General features: G+C 42.5%; 1 protein-coding gene across 2 annotated transcripts in view; it reads right to left on the bottom strand.

Annotated features, from left to right (window-relative positions):
• The window catches only part of wasla (WASP like actin nucleation promoting factor a), a 50,931-nt gene that overhangs the window by 6,942 nt on the left and 25,137 nt on the right, over positions 1 to 18,852 (bottom strand). For both annotated transcript variants that reach the window (XM_007898556.2, XM_042335991.1), the window contains 5 exons: positions 11,702 to 11,798; positions 9,432 to 9,461; positions 4,534 to 4,699; positions 2,752 to 2,794; positions 92 to 245 (listed from right to left, as the gene is read on the bottom strand). In XM_007898556.2, coding sequence (XP_007896747.2) covers positions 92 to 245; positions 2,752 to 2,794; positions 4,534 to 4,699; positions 9,432 to 9,461; positions 11,702 to 11,798 — 490 coding nt within the window. The remainder of the gene's footprint in view (positions 1 to 91; positions 246 to 2,751; positions 2,795 to 4,533; positions 4,700 to 9,431; positions 9,462 to 11,701; positions 11,799 to 18,852) is intronic.

Below are 18,852 nucleotides of genomic sequence, written 5' to 3'. Positions count from 1 at the left end.
TGCAGCAAACAATCCACAGAAATCGAACAAATCCCTGGACACTCTACACCGTGAAGTGCCGGCACACATACCACTACCGTGGTGAACTCACCTTGCCTGCGCAACTCATTCTTCACAGCTTCAACTCCCCCTTTCTTCTCAATGAAGTCATATATGATTTTGGACGTCTCTTTGTCCTTCAGTTGGGATTCAGAAATCCCACACAAGTCAAATAGATTCTTCAGTTCAGGATCCAGGTTATTCAGCTGCAAATAAAGAACAAAAAATATGGTTATTTCACTGATTCTAACCCTTTTTTTTTACAATCGTCTCTCCTCCAATAGAAGATTTCACTCCAGAATATAAATTAACAGACTGCTATGTACATGGTATTGCCGCTAACTGTATCAATACAGAACTCTGCAGCCCATGCTCTCTCTCAAGCTCCATGAGACTTGCATCCCCAGTCCTCACTCGGCTCCAGTGGCTCCTCACCCCCTCATCTTGATCAGTATCTTGATAATTGGCATGTGTCCAATTAATATGCTCTATTGCATTAATAGCTCAGTAAAACTATTCATTCCTAGTATAACACATATTCAAATGGACATTGCTAGACCTATAACCAGATATCACTGCTTCTTCTGTCTTCCTGATTGTGTGTGTAGACACAAGTTGATGGGAGGATTTATTAAAGGCCAGCGAATTATTCATTACCAATGCACATAATGTGCAGATAAATGGGAGAATACATGGCACCGAGTGCCTTACATAGACCTGAGACACAAACTTGCTCCGGCTTGTGTTCATTCTTCTTGTTTCTATTCGCAATGGAAATAACAACCAAAACAACAACATGCAGGTACATAGCACACCTCACACAGAATACAACCCAGGCTGAAAACAGAAAGTCTGGAGAAGGATTAAGAATTGCACTAAGAATTGCTGATGGGTTTGAGCACAATGATCTGGGCCTTACCTGCATTGTGTTCCTGCAACCAAAAGATAAAGATCAACTAGCTGTGGACGAAGAGGCCAACCAACCTCCCTTCACATACCATGAATAGCACTTTGCAGAGGGGAATGGCTTCTCATGGGTGCATTTGTGACAGCAACAACTCTACCCATGTGCACACGGGGAACGTTGGCGGTTAAAAAAAAAGGGCGACTGAAAATTTTGCAATTTATTGTATGGATTTTTTGTATTATTGTGTCTAAATTCTATGTAAAGTTTTGCAGGAATTTTATTTTACATTAATATGCCCACAATTTGCGTCTGCCTGGCTCAGTCGGCAGCGCTCTTGCCTCTGAGTCAGAAGGTTGTGGGTTCGAGCCCCATTTTGCAACTTAGAAACGTAGTCTTAAGGTGACAGTCTGGTGTAGTGCTATATGGGGTGGAGGGGAGCTGTGGGGAAAGCGTTATATTGTTGGAGGTGGCGTCCTTCGGGTGAGATGTTACAATGATGGCAGTGCTCTCGTCTCAGATTCAGAAGGTTGTTTGTCAGGACTTTGAGTTCACCGTCCAGGCTGAAATTCCAAATGCATTATTGGAGGAGCGCTGGATTGTTAGAGGTGCCATCCTTTAAGTGAGATTCTAAACCGAGGTCCCACCTGTGCTTGTTCAGGTGAACAGCAAATATCCTGTGGTACTATTCAAAAAGAAAAGGGCGTTTCTCCCGGTGCCCTGGCAACACTCCTCTTGATAAGCTTCCCTCCACAGCCTGCAGATCATCCAGAACTCTGCAGCCCCTGTCCTCTCCCGCACCAGGCTCTGCGACTATGTCGCCTCCGATCCTCGCCTGGTTCCACTGGCTCCCTGTCACTCAGAGGATAAGGTTCAAGATCCTGGTCCTCACCTTCAAAGCCCTCCATGACCCTGCTCCTACCAACCAACCTGTCCCCCTACCAACCTGTCCGCTCCCTCCGTTCAGAGGGCTCCGGTCTGCTCAAGTCCCTTGCCTTACCTGCCCCACCATTGGTGGACGGGCCTTCAGACTCTCTGCCCCCACCCTCTGGAACTCCATCCCAGTCCTTCCGCCTCGGCCCTTCCCTTGCCTGATTCAAGACCCTTCTCTTTGACCGTGCCTTTGGTTACCCTCCTACCCCTACGCTCCCCGCCTTCCCAATCCCATCCCAGCTCGGGTGCAGATCCCTGACTGTCCAGCACCTTGGGACATCCTCCTGACATGAAAGGCACTATACAAATGTAAATTGTTGTTTAAAATTGGTCATACACTTCAATGGCTGTTTGTTGGATATTACTTTGCTCAAACTGGCTGCCATGTCTGTCTGCACAACACTTTATAGTGAATCCAGTGAAGCCGTCTGTGCACTGTACAACGTGATGAGGTGCTACATCAAACACAAGGATTATGAAAATTTTGTATCAACAGATCCCAGCATGACTAAAAAATTGGGGTCTTGATAACTTTTTGACAGTTTGAAGATTTATGACAGACAACAGGGCACTGCCTGCAGCAGTCAGTCAGACTTTGATTAATCCTTATAATCACTCTACATCAGAAATCCAAGAACATTCTTTTTTGTGAATGGATATATAACATTCTCCAATTTATTTGTGATCTTGCCCTTTGTTATTTGACCTGTCAGGGTGGTTAAGCTTTAAATCCTGTTCAGTAAAACACAAACCTGCATCATCTAGTTTGTTTTTTTGGGTCAGCTGGTGGCCTGACTCATGAGGAAATGCCAGACTTCAGATTCAGAGTTCCATATTTGCATGGGAAATGGGTAAGCATCTCAAAATGTACTTACATCAAAACCTGTGTTTGGATCCCAGCCAACATGTCCTATATGCCTGTAATGGAGAGAACATGTAAAACTCAGTGTACGTTTGCAGGATAGAAACATAAAATGAAAGTTTGTCTCTTGTTAATAGTTTGTAAACAGTCTAGAAATACATAGTATAACACTGAAACCACTGTTTACATTGGGGAAAAAATTTATACTTTGGAGATTAATAGATTAACAGGAGTTACGAAATCCTTATTCTGTCCTGTCTCCTGAAAGCAGCAACGTAGGTTGATGCAGTTCCTAACTCATCAAGGATTATTCTTATTATCTGTGTGTCTCTCTCTCCTCTGTATGTGTGAGTACGATTGTGAGTGTATCTCTCTTTCTCCTCCGTCTGTATGTGTGTTTGTGAATGTGTGTGTGTCTTTCTCTGCTTGTGAGTGTGTCTGTCTTTCTCCTCTGTAGGTGTGTGTCTGTATGTGTGTATGTATTCGCGTGTGTGTCTGTGAGGGTGTGAATGTGATTGTGTGTGTCTCTGTGAGTGAATGTGTCTCTGTGAGTGTCTCTGAATGTGTGTATGTGTCTCTGTGTCTGTGTGCGTGCGCTCTCTGAGTGTGTGTCATTCGATCTGTGAATGTTTGTGTGTCTCTCTGTCTGTGAGCGTGTCTCTGTGTGTGAGTTTATGTATGTGTCTCTGTGAGACTGTCTGTGTGTGTGTATATGTCTCTCTTTGTGTCTGTATGTGGTGGCTGGCGAGCTTGACAAGCAATGCTGATGGATCTCTAGGCCTTCAAATGTAGTGCGGGATGGAAATGGACCATTTTGTGTTGTCTCCTGAGTGTGGCGACTGGGGATTCAAGCCACATATCAGAACTTTGAATTTACACTTTAAGCTGACACTTTGAAACAGTGCTTGGGGAGCGCAACATTATCAGAGATGCCATGCTTTGAAAGATATGTCTGTCTGTTTAGGTGAACCCTAAATATTCCATGGCAATATTATAGCAAAAAGAGAAGGGAGTTTCTCCTAGTGTCCTGGCCAACATTATCCCAAATAAAATTGGGGATTCAATTTGTGGCTGTTTTGGGGACATTCTGTGGGCAAATCATGTTCTTCTACAAAACACACAGTCACTGCACTTTATAGTAAATCCCATGAATTGCACTGAGACATCCTCCTGACATGAAAGGCGCTGTATCAAATGAAAGGATTATTTTTATTATGTCACAGCACAGAATTGGAATGAGGAACCAGACAAATTCCTGAAAACTATTCAGGATTATTAGATGAGTAGATAGATGTGTGTAAGAAATCTTTTAGGACATTGATTAGTTGTGAGTTGGATTAAATGCTTGCCTGCCTTACTGCAGCAGAGCAATACCACAATGCAGTTGGTGGAATGCACAAAATCACAAACCAACACAAAACTGAAGTGTGATCAGCATTTCTGCATTCTCAGTGCTCTTACACATATATAGGGTGTAAAACGTGACCAGATGGTCTGGAAGTCAGCTATTTTGTCTTCCCCCAGTCTTGATGCGGAGGGGCTTTAAACGTTTGGATTGTTAGGTAAGTAGATATCGGGATCCACTCCTCAATCCATAAGTGAACTTACATTCGAATGAAGTGCTTTATAGTTAAAGTTTTGAAAATCCTAACATATTTAATAGGAATGTACTGAATGTGCCTAGACAACCCTCACCTATCCTCAGCAGAGTCCTCATGCCTGTGAAGCTAGATTGTACACTTGATGAGTGGATGAAAAAAACATTTATAAATAGTGAATGATTAAAAACACTTACTGGAAGTTACTTGGTGTTCCAATATCTGCCTTCGTCAATTTCTTCTTTTTACCTTTTACTTTCTTCTTATCTTTCACATGCATAATATTGTTGGGCCCTGTACTGTATCGAGAATTGGTAATTTCTGGATTCTTGATGTCAACTGTAGCCATAGGAAGAGAAGGCCCTAGGACAAACATAATTAAGAATACTATATGATCAGACACATTTTTTGACCTCACTTTCCCAACCCAGCTTGGGCGTCCAGACAGCAGGTCAAGCACTTTGAGACATCCTCCAAACATCAAATGTCCCATAGACGTGCCAACTGTACTCAAATTATATTTTGTTGCAGTGGCCAAATATGCACCTTTGCGAGAAAACATTGGGTGTTTTGAAGCAATTCATAGAATGGTACACCATTGATAGAGATAATTTGGCCCATCGAGTCTGCACTGGTGTTTTAGTGCTTGCAAGCCAACCTATTTAATCCCACTTTCCTATTCAACGGTTCCCATTTGTTTTAAAATCCCTTATTCCAAGTATCTAGCTCAGTGGTTAGAGCACTCGCCTCAAAAGCGAGAAACCTGGGTTTGATTCCTGGCAGGGTGAAACCATGGGCAAGTTTCCTTACTCTACACGCCTGATAATAATTCTCAAGAAAAAAAATAATAAATTGGTCACTTCAATGCACGACTGTTTGTAGGACACTGCTGTGCGCAATTGGCTGCTGCGTTTCGCCCACAAAATATACACTTTGAGCACTTTGAGACGTCTAGAAGACGTGAAAAGCGTTATATCAAAGGCAAGGATTATTATTATTATTAGCTATGCCATTTGCTTTTCAAAATAATTCATGGCTTGACATTTGAAAGGTTAACCAAAGTTAAAGATCACAGATGTAAAACAGTTTATTTGTGAATAAAAACATTCGTCCAGAATGATATCAGGCCACCACGGACAGCAAATTTAAGCTTGATTTTGTAAAGCAATTTGCAGTCAGTGTATAACTGTACAAAGACTGATCCTTGGAATTGAGTTAAGAGGTCAACCACAGCTTCCAATTATATTGCACATTCTCCGAAGTTAAATCAAAGAACTTCACAGAGATGCAGTGGGAGGTTGAGCAGGGGGAGGGAAGAGATGGCAAAAGACAAGGAGAGGAAGATGACCGAAGGAGTTATCAAAGATGTTAAATTTAAATGGGATTTGAAAACAGAAAGGGATATAATACAATTTACATTTATACAGTGCCTTTCATGTCAAGAGGAAGACTCAAAGGACTTGACTTGACACTAGTAGCTCGGCACCCGAGCTGGGAGTGAGAACCGAGGGGAATGGGGAGGGGAAAGATGATTGAATATGCGGTCAAAGAGGTACGTTTTCTTGTAAGATGCAAGGTGGAGGGATTTAAGAGGAGAGTTCAAGAAAACGGGCCATGGCGACTTATCTTAATAAAATATTTGAATTTTGATGCAATTTGCCAGTGTTTCAACTCTTTATTGCATTGCTGTTTCAATGCCAATATTAAGCATACCGATAGCACTTTGATGTCGTCACTGAGCAGAACTGTTAACAATGCACTGGAAGATGAGGGAAGAGAAAAATGTACAAACTAATGCCCTTAAAGTTTTCTTTGGACACAATTGTAGAAACTAACCTGTCACTATACTCCTCCAAACTAGACAAGAGTTCCACATGGTTGGCACAAACACATAGACATTTCCCTGTGTCTGGAATGAATGCACACTCTCCCTGGAGGGAAGCACCCTGTTTCTGGGGAGTACTCTCAATTAAGTACAGTTTTGACATTCATTCTTAACATTTTTGAACCTGGCTAGGTCTTTCTCAGAAGCTTTTCCAAATCGAGAATGAATTTAAGCACAATCTTTATCTTCCTGATCATATGGCTCAATGATATAGACATTTATGGAGAACCGGGCAGAAGTAGCAAGCCTTCATTGAAGGCACGAGACTAGAGGGGAAAGCATACCTCTCATTTGAGATCTTCTCTGTTCTGTGTATGGAATGCATGCAGTAGCAATACAATTCACATTAACATTTTCCAGCACAGCCATGTTAACATCAAGCAGAATTCTCCCCATCATTAAATAAGCCATTTCTCCATCAGGCGTTGAAAACCCACAACAAGAGGACGACAGAGGCACGTAAAGCTCATCCTCTGGCACAACGTGGCAATAGAAAGGTGCAAAACATCCACTGGCGCTAAAGTCAGTACCCTCCGATGTAGTGGAAAACGCAGTGCAGAACATCGTGCCACTGTTCACTTTCTGACAGGATTCAGACAAACGATAAGACTACAACTCAACTCCTCGGCACAGAAGCTCAATCTCACGTGACCTGACAAATGTCAGCCTCAGATCACTTCTCTGCTCCCAAACGTTTAATTTTGAGGCCAATGCAAATCACAGCATTTCATTTTATTTGACCTTGCTGGCTCCTGCAGTCCAGAACCAGAAAACACTATATCCAAAGAAATTACAAGCAAGTGCATTTTGCGTCACCATTAAACCCCAACTTAATCCCTCTTTATCCTCTTATTCTGGTCAATGTTTTTTGAAGCTTCAGGAATGTACAACTTAAAAAAATACATTAGTGGAGTCCTGTAGCTTAGTGGTTAGAGCACTCGCTTTGCAAGCGAGAGACTTGAGTTCAATTCCAGGCAGGGCGAAACCTTGGGCAAGTTTCCTTACTCCACACGCCTAATAATAATCCCTCCAAAAAAAAAACAATAATAAATTGGTCATTTTCAATCTACGACTGTTTGTGGGACATTGCTGTGCGCAATTGGCTGCCGCGTTCGCCCACAAATATACAGTCAATTCACTTCACAGTGTGTTCTGTGAAGCGCTTTGGGAAGTCCTCCCGACGTGAAAAGCGCTATATCAAATCCCAGGATTATTATTATTATTATTATTAAATGTTCATATAATGCTGCCTCGCCCCATGGCTTTTCCCCTTCTTCATACGCTCCAGTGATGCAGTTCACCATCTAATGAAAATTACCGTTTCCTGACAGTGCTTATCAGAAAGAATTATCTTTGCATAAACTTTAATACTTAAGGAGGTAGCATTTACTCTGTGAATGACATTTCCCATTACATCCACTTTTATTTCCTGTTTGTTGCATTTCAGCACACAGCCCAATACTCACACTAATTGCAAGCCATTTGTTCTGTTGTGTCTGTGCTGACTCTCTTAAAGTCCCATTTTCAACGACAACTTTCATTTATATTGCACCTCTCATGCAGGATAGAGTCCCATAGCGCTCAACTATGGTGGAGTACAATGCCGAGCTGGTGGGAGGTGACTGTAGGCATGGTCAAACAGGAAGGTTTTCATTCATGATCTGAAGATTTTGGAAGAAGGGGCAAGGTGGAGGGATAGAAGTATGTTCCAGAGTTTCGGGGTGTAACGGATGAAAGCGCAGCCCCCAATGGTGGAATGGAGGACATGAGAGACATGCAGGTGGCCGGTGTGATGGGGGTACGGAGTTTAGTGCTGGTGAGAATCCCCATACACTTGTGATTTACTCTTTTTTAGGGATTTATCTGGTTCCCTTTTAAAAGCTAATATGGATTTTGCCTCAACCATTGCCCACAGCAAGACATTCCACATCCTAAATACTCTGTGTAGAAAAAATGTCTCCTAACCTCCCCATGTGCTCGTTTACTAACTGTCTTAAAATTGATGCCCTTCAGACATTGACTCACCGACCAGTGAAAGTAATTTCTCCCCACTGATTCCAATGATGCAAGGATTATTATTATTATCTAAACCCCTCATAATATTCAAGAACTCGATCAGCTTACTTCTTCACTTTCTTTGTTCCAGTGAAAAAAGTCCCAGTTTCTCCAGTCTCCACTGAGGCTACACCCACTCCTTACTCTTTCTCATATCCTTCTATTCTCCTCTCCCTCATGTGGATATATAGAATGCATCCATATTATCTACTTCAACTACCGCTTCAGGCAGTAAATTCACATTTTGCATGAATAAGTTCCTCCTAATTTCTCAAATCCCCTGGTCGCTATTTTATACTATGTTCCCTACTTATGGACTCCCCAGCTTGCTACATAACAGCCTTTTTCTGTGCAAACTATATATTATAACCTAAGCAGAGAGTTAATTTGAGTTGTAAACCTTCTTTTGCAGTTTGGAGATTATCTGAATCCCTGGATTAAGTTATTCTGTGTATTGTGTCTGCTTTTTGCTGCTATATTCCCTACTTCACTTTCAAATTGAATGACTATACTTCACTATCAAACCAAACAGAGTGACAGAAAGTGACCAGACACTTACACCATTCTTCCATGCACTAATTCACAGTAAAATTTGAAGAAGTATTCCAGGAACTTCCTACCCACCTCTTCCTTATCGTTGCCTCACCAACTGATTTGTTTTGAATGATCGGAAAACAGTTTCTGCCTTGCGAGAAAGACAACTGTCCAGAGAAATTCTTTTACACATTTTAGATTGAACCATTGAGATACAATTATATTTATTAAGTGCCCTGTATGTAAAAGAAAGGTCTTAAAGAGATTTACAGAAGGAGATTCATGAGAAATTAAGAATGTTGTCATGCAGGTCAATGCTACAATTTGTGTAACTCCCACAATTGACACTGAGATGAGCAGCTAGCCATAGGGGTGAAATTTAATGAGAAGAGAATCAAAGGTGTGTGTGTGCGGGGGGACGATGACGATGCCATGGTTGTTTATAACAGCAGAAAGAAGAGAGGATGGGGGTGTTGTTTCCCTTCAGTCATAAGACAGACAGGTCTAACCTAACAAATCAATTAATGAAGCATCGTTCTCCAGAAAGAAAAGAATAATCTAAAGTCCTTTGCCACTTACTATCAAAGGCTTAAACAATAGTCTTGCGACGGTTATACTCACCATTTAGTGGTGCTGGCTCTCGTCTTTTCTCTATTAAAACAGAAGCAAAGATCAGAAGTTACACTTGTTTTTTGAAGAGACACACATTGCACACACTTATATAATAATGATGATAATATAACAACCTTGCCTTTGATGTAGCATCTTATGTTGTCAAGACAACTTAAAACCACTTCACAGAATTCATTGAAAAATGGTGGAACTATATTTGTAAGAAAATACAGTAACCATTTATGCACAGAAATATCCCACAAACAGCCACAAAACGAGTGACCAATATATATCTGAGGGATTGTTGGTCGGGAGAAATTTCCTTCCCTTTTTGTGTAATGCCAGATAGATGGGACCTTGGTTTAACCTCCAACGACAACACAAATTGCTTTTATATATTGCCTTTTACGGCGGAAAGACGTCCCAAGGCGTTGAACAATACCGAGTTCCCCCAGCATAGCATTGGAGTTTCAGCCTAGATTGGGTTTGAAGTCCCGAAGTGGGACTCCAACCCACAACCTTCTGTCTCTGAGAGCGACCAACTGGCTAAGACCTCTGATTTTATAGAATCATACAGCACAGAAGGAGGCCATTCGACCCATCGGGTCCATGTCAGCTCTTTGAAAGAGCTGTCCAAATTAATCCCACTCCCCGCTCTCAACAACAACAAGATTTCATTTATAGAGTGCCTTTCACGTCGGGAAGACGTCTCAAGGCGCTGGACAGTTGGGTCGGGACCCGAGCAGGGAGGAGATGGTCAGGGTGAGGGGAGGGAAGGGAGGGAACGAGGAGGAGGTAGAGAGTCGAGGGGGGAGCTGAAGGCACGTGCCTGAGGTGCGGAGGCGCTGATGCGAGCCAATCAGGAGGGCCTTAGTTTTTCGCACGTTGAACTGAAGAAAGTTGTCTCTCGTCCAGGACTCGATGTCAGACAGGCAGGCTGTCAGGACATTGGTGGGCGTGGAGTTGAGGGTAGAGGAGGAAAGGTAGAGTTGGGTGTCATCCGCCTACATGTGGAAGTTAACCCCATGTCTGCGGATGATGTCACCAAGGGGGAGCATATGGAGGGTGAAGAGGAGGGGACCGAGGACAGAGCCCTGTGGGACACCGCACGAGACAGTGCGGGGGCTGGAGGAAAAGCCCTTTGTGGAAAGAAAATGAAGATGGTGGGAGAGGTAGGACCTAAATCACTCAAGGACGGGGCCTTGAAGGTTGAGGTGGGAAGACAAGCGGTGGAGGAGGATCGCGTGGTCGACCATATCGAATGCGGCCGATAGGTCGAGAAGGACGAGGAGGCAGAGGGAGCCCTGGTCGCAGATGGTCAAGATGTCATTAGGGACCTTGACCAGGGCAGTTTCTGTGCTATGGGCAGCACGGAAACACGACTGAAGGGGTTTGAATAATGAATGGGTGGAGAGGAAAGAGCGCAGCTGGGAGGCGACAACTCTTTCAAGGACCTTGGACTCTCTCTCCCCATAGCCCTACAAATTTGTCCTTCCCAAATATCTGTCTATTTCTCTCTTGAAAGTTATCGAATCAGCTTCCACCACCCTTTCAGGCAAAGCATTCCGGATCCAAACAATTCCAAACATGTATAGATTTATTCAACTTGAATAAAACTATTCATGAGGTTGGAATGATTCCAATGGACTTTTTTCAGAAAACTAGAGAAAGGCAAAAAGTACTACTCAGAAAATATCTCAAGCCACTGGCAGAAAAGTGTGCTGAGCAGTTTGAGTGAATCAACCCAGAGTGTGAATACCGACAATTTATATTGGGCCAAAGGAGAGGACGGGTGAAGGGAACATCGATAAAAACGCCCTTCAAAGCTGGAGCAGAAAAACAAGTTTCAAACTCCTCTAGTTGTAGGTTCAACCTTCAATCTTCAACCTACCAGCACTGCAAGGTAAGCTTAATGTTCTTGTCCAAAATCCAGTGCAGTCCACAGTGCAGTCCACAGTGCACTGTAGCAGCTAATCCTTACAAACGCTGTTCTGAATGTTTGGAGACTGATCAATAACCAAAACAGTTGCACAAAGAGACGACAGCAGTGCCCTAAAATAATACAGTTCCCAACCAAAGTTGTAACAGGGTTTCTGGGTGCAACAGGTTATTCTGAAGCAAACTGGGCTGCTTTTGGATTCCCCCAATTAAATGTCAGCGTCTACGGCCCAATAAGTCAAGCCATATTGTAACAGGGTTCTACTGTACTTTGTGCACAATTCACAACTGAATTATACCTCTCATTCTTTGTGTTCATCAATATAAAAGCCAGGACGTACCTGTTCTCCTTTGGCGTCTGCCAATTATGTCATTCACTGCAAATCTGTATCTTTTTGCTTCTTCCTCACTTGCAAAATTCAGTCCAATTTGACAGGTCTGTGATAGAAACCAGACCATCATTAAATCATTAACATGCCCAAAAGTTCAGCACTTCTCATTTACACATGAATGTGATCTTTTTTAAAGCATTGACAACTTGATTAACCTCTGCACTTTGTTCCTTAAGACATTTCGGAAGAGTAGAGCTTACTTTCTGCAGTTAGCGTCTGCATCGTAAGACCTCAGTTATTTTTAAAAGACATATAAAAAGGACAGCTTAAAAACACAGAGATGGTAGCCGCAAAGGCACAATGGATCGAATAACTTCTTTCTGTCCTTTATATTCTGTGAAGCGCTTTGAGACATCTCAACAAAGTGATAGGCATTATATCATAGAATCTTAGAATTACACAGCATAGAAGGAGGCTTTTCAGTCCATTGTGTCTATGCTGGATCTTTGAAGAGAACTATCCAAATCAATCCCACTCCCCCGCTCTCTCCCCATAGCCTTGCAAACTTATCCTCCCCAAATAATTATCCACTTCTCTCTCAAAAGGTATTATTGAATAGGCTTCCACCATCCTTTCAAGCAATGCTTTCCAGATCTGAACAACTTGCTGTGTGAAAAAAATTCTCTTCATCTCTGTTTCATTTAACAACTATTTTAAAATTGGAGTCCTCGAGTTACCCACCCGCCAGTGAAAATAGTTTCTCCTTGTTCACCCTATCGAATCCCCTCATAATTTTGAAAACTTCTATTAAATCTCCTCTTAATCTTCTCTGCTCTAAGGAGGATAATCCTAGCTTCGCTAGCCTCTCCTCATAACTGAAGTCCCTCATTCCTGGTACTTGTGGAGTCCTGTAGCTCAGTGGTTAGAGCACTCGCTTTGCAAGTGAGAGACCTGAGTTCAATTCCAGGCAGAGGGCGAAACCTTGGGCAAGTTTCCTTACTCCACACGCCTAATAATAATCCCTCCAAAAAACCAAAAACAATAATTAAATTGGTCATTTTTCAATCTACGACTGTTTGTGGGACATTGCTGTGCGCAATTGGCTGCCGCGTTCGCCCACAAATATACAGTCAATTCACTTTACAGTGTGTTCTGTGAAGCGCTTTGGGACGTCCTCCCGACGTGAAAAGCGCTATATCAAATGCAAGGATTATTATTATTATTATATTATTATATTACCATTCTGGTCAATCTTCTTTGCACCCTCTCCAATGTCTTGACATCCTTCCTAACATTTGGTGCCCAGAACTGAACACAGTACTCTAGCTGAGACCTAACCAGTGTTTTATAAAGGTTCATCATAACTTCCTGACTTTTGTATTTCATGCCCCCTCATTTATAAAGCCTAGTATCCCATATGCTTTTTTAACAGCTATATCTACCTGTCCTGCCACCTTCAAAGATTTACTTATATGAACCCCCAGGTCTCTCTGTTCCTTCATCCCCTTTAAGATTGTACCATCAGCTTATGTTGCCTCTCCTTATTCTTCCTCCCAAAATGCATCACTGAGCATTTCTCCACATTAAACTTCATCTGCCACATGTCTGCCCATTTTACCAGTCTGTCAATGTCCTCTTGCAGTCTGCTACTATCCTCTTACCGAAGTGAGGAGGCTACTCAAGTTCACATCATTTATATAGATCAAAATGAGCAGTGATTCCAAAATCGACCCCTGGGGGACACCAATGCACACTTCCCTCCAGTTAGAAAAACAACTGTTCACCAACACTCTCTGCTTTCTGTCTCCCAGCCAGTTCTGCATCTATGCTGCCACTGTTAGTTTAATACCGTGGGCTTCTATTTTGCTTACAAGTCACTTGTGTAGCACTTTATCAAATGCCTTTGAAAATCCATATAAACTACATCAACCTCACTAACTTCATCTACTCTTTCCGTTACTTCATCAAGAAAACTCAGAAGGAGGTTTGTTAGACATGATTTGCGTTTAACAAATCTGTGTTGGCTGTCACTTATTAACCCATATTTTGCTAAGTAAAAATTTATTTTGTCCTGGATTATAGTCTCTAAAAGTTTCCCCATTACTGACGTTGGCCTGTAGTTCCCAGGTTTATCCTTCTGCCCCTTTTTGTACAACAGAGTAAGATTTGCAAGCCTCCAGTCCTCTGACACCACCCCGGTGTCCAAGGAGTATTAAAAGATTGTGGCCAGAGCCTCCACTATTCTCACACTTACATCAGCCATGCCCTCTGCTTCCACAAGAACATTTCCTCTTATGTCCCATATGGCCCCACCCTACCTTTGACTAACTTTTATATTATATACTAATACAACAATGTCTGCCTGCGCTTCAAGAAGGATCTCAATAACCGATTGACTTAAAGACATGATTTATACCTCATCGGAAAGGTCTTGCACCTGGGAATGACATAGGCATATTTGTTTTCCTGTATCACCTATTGTTCGTGGGTTATTTTCAGTTTTACATTTTTTGCTGCACTTATACCTGGTGGCAGCCAAATCAAAGAGGTACTGTGGCATCCTGCTTCACAGAGCATGCAGGTAGGCAAGCGGCGGGAAAAAAATAAAGAACACAGTCAAACCTAAGTCATGGCAACAACAACAAAATTTAATTTTTAAAGCACCGAGTCCTCCCACAGCAGTCCTCCCAGCTGGGTATAAAGATGAAATGTCTGTCTGTGTGTCAATATACATTCCCTATTGGAATTCTTTATATGCTGTACCTACTGCGCTTGCAACCAAAGAATCCAATATAATGTAGATTTCAGTGATACCACTCACAAACCATTTAACATGCCATAAGCACTATGTGTATACCTTAAGCAAAATCTGCCATAACATGTGTGATGAGTTTGTTTAGGTCATAGCTTATCAATGATAGGATATCGCACCAAATAAAAATCACCATGACACTCCCCTATGTAAGACCTTTCTGATGAGATATAAATCATGTCTCTACGTCAATCGATTATTGCATTATTGGTGGACAGACACACAGACAAGACATTTTGTCTTTAGTAGTGTACAGTAGTTGTGCCCGTTGCAGCTTTGCTTGCAACCAAATGATCCAACATGGAATACAGATTGAAACACAGACGGACACAGAGAAAGATATTTCATCTTTATCTATACTCAGCTGGGAGGACTCCTTTAATATATTTTCTCTCACAGTCTCTCTCTCTGTCTTTCTCTCAGTCCCTCAGTATCTTTCCCTCAGTCTCTCTCCCTGTCTCCCTCTTTCTCTCTGTCTGTCTCTCTTTCTGTCTCCCTCTCTCTGTCGGTTTCTCTCACAGTCTCTCTCTCTCTCTCTCTCTCTCTATATGTCCCTCTATTTCTCACTCTCTCTCACTCTTTCAGTTTCTCTCTCTTTCTCTCTCTCTGTCTTTCGCTGTCTCTCCCACAAAATACAGTCACTATTCTTTAATATATATTCTCTCTCTCTGTCTCTCTCTCTGTCTCTCTCACTATCACTCTCTCTCTCTCAGTAACTCTCCCTCTCTCAGTCTCTCCCTCTCTCATACTTTGAGAAAAGATTAGCAGGTAAAATAAAAAGGAACCCTAAGGTATTTTATGTTTGCCCATCTTATTTCCATTTTCAGTTCTCCTCTGTACTTTCTATATTCTATTTATTTATATTCTGTATTTTCGACCTGACATTTAACATAAGCCTCCTTTTTCCATTTTATTTTAATCCCAATTTCCTGTGATGCCCTACTTTTCCCCATTGTGGGAATGTATTTGTTCTGTCCCTGAATTATCTCCTCCTTGAAGGCTTCCCATTGCTTGTTAACTGTTTTACCAGCCAATCTTTCTTTCCAGTCCACCTTAGTTAGGTCCCTTTTTAACTCACTGAAAGTTGCCCTCTTCCAGTTGAGGATCTTCATATTTGATTGTTCCTTGTCCCTTTCCAATAAGTACTCTAAACCTAATGATATTGTGATCATTGTTGTCCAGATGCTCTCCGAAAGAAACCTGCTCCACTTGCCCCACTTCATTTCCCAGAACAAGACCCAGCACTGCTTCCTTCCTCATTGGGCTGGAAACATACTGATCCAGAAAGTTATCCTGCACACATTTCAGAAATCCTTCCCCCTCCGCGCCCTTTACACTGTTATTTTGCCAGTCTATGTTAGGATAATTGAAGTCTCCCATTATCACTACTCTATTGGTTTTGCATCTTTCTGAAATCTGCTTGCAGATTTGCTTGTCTATCTCCTTCCCACTATTTGGTGCTATAGTATACACTTAAGAGAGTAACAGCTCCTTTTCTGCTCCTTAATGCTAACCAAATAGATTATGCTTTTGGACCCTCTAGCACATTGTCCTTTTCCAGGGCTGTAACCGTGTCTTTAATCAATATTGTCACCCTCCTTTTTTTCCTTCTCTATCCCTTCTGAATACACTGCACATTCAGCTCCCATTCCTGCCCTTGTTTGAGCCAGGTCTCTGTTATTGCCATTACATGATAATCCTATGTGGCAACTTGAGCCTGCAGCTCACCAATCTTGTCACACTCTCTGTATTTACACACATGCACTCCAAGAACACTCCAAGACCGACTTGGTCTGCTCTGGATTTCTCCCCCGTTAATCCCTCTTTTTTCTGGACTACTCCTTATAGCATTGCTATTCATCTCTCCCAGTCCTCTATGTAACTTTTTTCTCCTCTCTGATGCTACACCCTGATTCCCTTCACCCCTTGCTTTTTGCTCTATCAAAAAGCAAGGATTATTATTATATTTATTATTTGTGTCAAAACATGTCCAATACATCATACGTCAGAGAGCCTTTTGTAAGATCTTGATGAGCAGACTGCTGACAGCCAGCACCTCGGAGAAATATTAGAGGAGCTCCTGACAAAACAGGAATTCATTCAAGATGGATTTGGTATCAATTCAAGACTTTAGCACAGTTAACATAAAATGATTGTTCCATTAAAAAAACATTAAACTCCAGTGCCTGGTCAACAATCCCCCAAATAAAATTGGTATTTCACTTCATGGCTGTTTTGTTGAACATTGCTGTGCAGAAATTGGCTACCACATTCGCTTATAAAACAGTCACTGCACTTTACATTTTATCCTCTGAAGTGCTTGGGATGTCCTCCTTGCATGAAAGGCACAATACCAAATGCAAGTGTTATAAATGCTTCTCCAAATGGAAAGAAAATATTGACCGGGAATTGAGATAGAAAAATTGTTTTCACTGAGAACAGAAAAAGGCACTCAGACCTCAATGCTCCAAAAGCAGGTCTGTATATAACAGACACATTTCTGTATTTAATGTGCACATTTCATGAAGGGATGAAATTTTTAATTGACTTCTCATTGTAAGACAAAAGTGTATGTAGTTGCTCAATGAATAAAATAATTTTCTCATCCGGTAAGGTAGGAGAAGCTGATTTGTTGATCAGAGGAATAAATCTAAACTCTTTTATGGGGTGCTTTAAGGATTTCAAATTATTGTATGCCTCATAACCAGTCACCAGAGGGCAAGGATTCTTTCCACTCAGCTCTTGTTGACCCTGCCCTAACGATGATAAAGCCCTAACGAACCGGGTGGTCTTCGCTGCGGAAGCTTGCCAGAAGTATTCTCAATGGCAAACTGTACACACCCCAGTGAATTGTGCACAGAAAAAATAAAACTTCTGCAAGGACAAAATCGTGCAATTATACTTTAATAATTTAAATACAGGATAACACTATCGTAGCCTCTTTCATAAATTTTATATTTATAGAGCACATTTTGTAAACATGATGCAAAGATTATATTATTTTACCACAAAAGCTGTTAAAGTGCTTCATCATAGTTCAAGATTAAATTAAAAAGTCCTTGCTCTGTACAATAATGTGCAAGGTAATTATTGTTTAAACTATTATTGCGCCGCACCTGAACTTGCATAGTGAAACAGCAGGCTGACCATGCCCCCATTCCCCACCATCCGCTCTTAGTCTTGGCATGCGCATTTTGGCTGCGGCCACTGACCCGAGCTGCTTCTCCCAAAAATGCTTCCATCCCTGTCCCCTACCCTCCATTATTCCCATTCGATCCTACTCTTCCACTGCCCTCTCCGCCGCCTATCCCTTCTCGACCGTGCCACGGCATCCCTCTGCTCCAGCCTGTGAATCCTCCGTCGTGCCCACCATGACGACGCTGCCTGTCCCAACAGCAGCCACTCTGACTGCCCCATCCTCCACCTCCGGCGCAAGGCCTAGCGGTCCCTGACCCCGGAGGACAACCTCTCCTCCCGTATCCACATCCCCACCATCAAATTCAAACCTCCCCCTCTCCCTCTCGACTTGCACATTCCTCCACTATCAGCTGTCCCCTCCGCATCAGCCTACAAAACGTTCACTCACGTGCCAGCAAAACACTCACTCACCATCCAAGACCTCATTGTCGAGGAAAACATTGACATCCTCACCCTCAACGAAACATTGGTCACCCCGGGCAACACCTTCCCCCTGACCCGAGGCCACACCACCCGGCTACATCATTCCCCACGACCTAAATGACATGGTGGAGGTGTGTTTCTCATCTCCAGGTCCCCACTCAGCCTTTCCCATTACTCCTCCGGAACCTTCCCCTCTTTTGAGTACTTTACTCTTCATCATCCCTCCAATTTTTCCCTCAAAATCCTCCATGTTTCCCACGCCCGCCACCCAACCTCCCCCACCTTCCTTTCGGACATTTCCACCCTCCTATCTTCCCTTTCCTCCGAATGCTTCCTCGTCCTAGGTGACTTCAACCTCCACTTGACCCCCTCCTGCTCTACCTCTGCTGACTTCTCCTACCTCCTTTCCTCCCCCATCACTACCTCCACTTCAACTCTGCTACCACACCACAGTCACCCCTTGATCTGGTGATCACCCAGAGCCTCACCGTCTCAGACATCACCATCACTGACAAAGCCATTTTTCAGCGCCTTGAGACGTCCTCCTGATGCGAAAGGCGCTGTACAATTATTGTTGAAACATATTAAGTGTTAAATTACACAGGCGGGTAATTCCCTGTGTTGTAGCTATGTGGTTTTAGCTTTTTAAACTCCAGCAGTATCCAATGCAGTCCCCCATGTCTTGGGCCTCTGGAATTAGGTAAGGAATGTAAGATTATATTTGTGA

This window comes from Callorhinchus milii, unplaced genomic scaffold (genome assembly GCF_018977255.1).
Source record: "Callorhinchus milii isolate IMCB2004 unplaced genomic scaffold, IMCB_Cmil_1.0 Scaffold5, whole genome shotgun sequence".
Classification (NCBI taxonomy): domain Eukaryota; kingdom Metazoa; phylum Chordata; class Chondrichthyes; order Chimaeriformes; family Callorhinchidae; genus Callorhinchus; species Callorhinchus milii.
The sequence above is the reverse complement of the archived record's forward strand: the minus strand, read 5'-3'. Positions and strand labels throughout refer to the sequence as shown.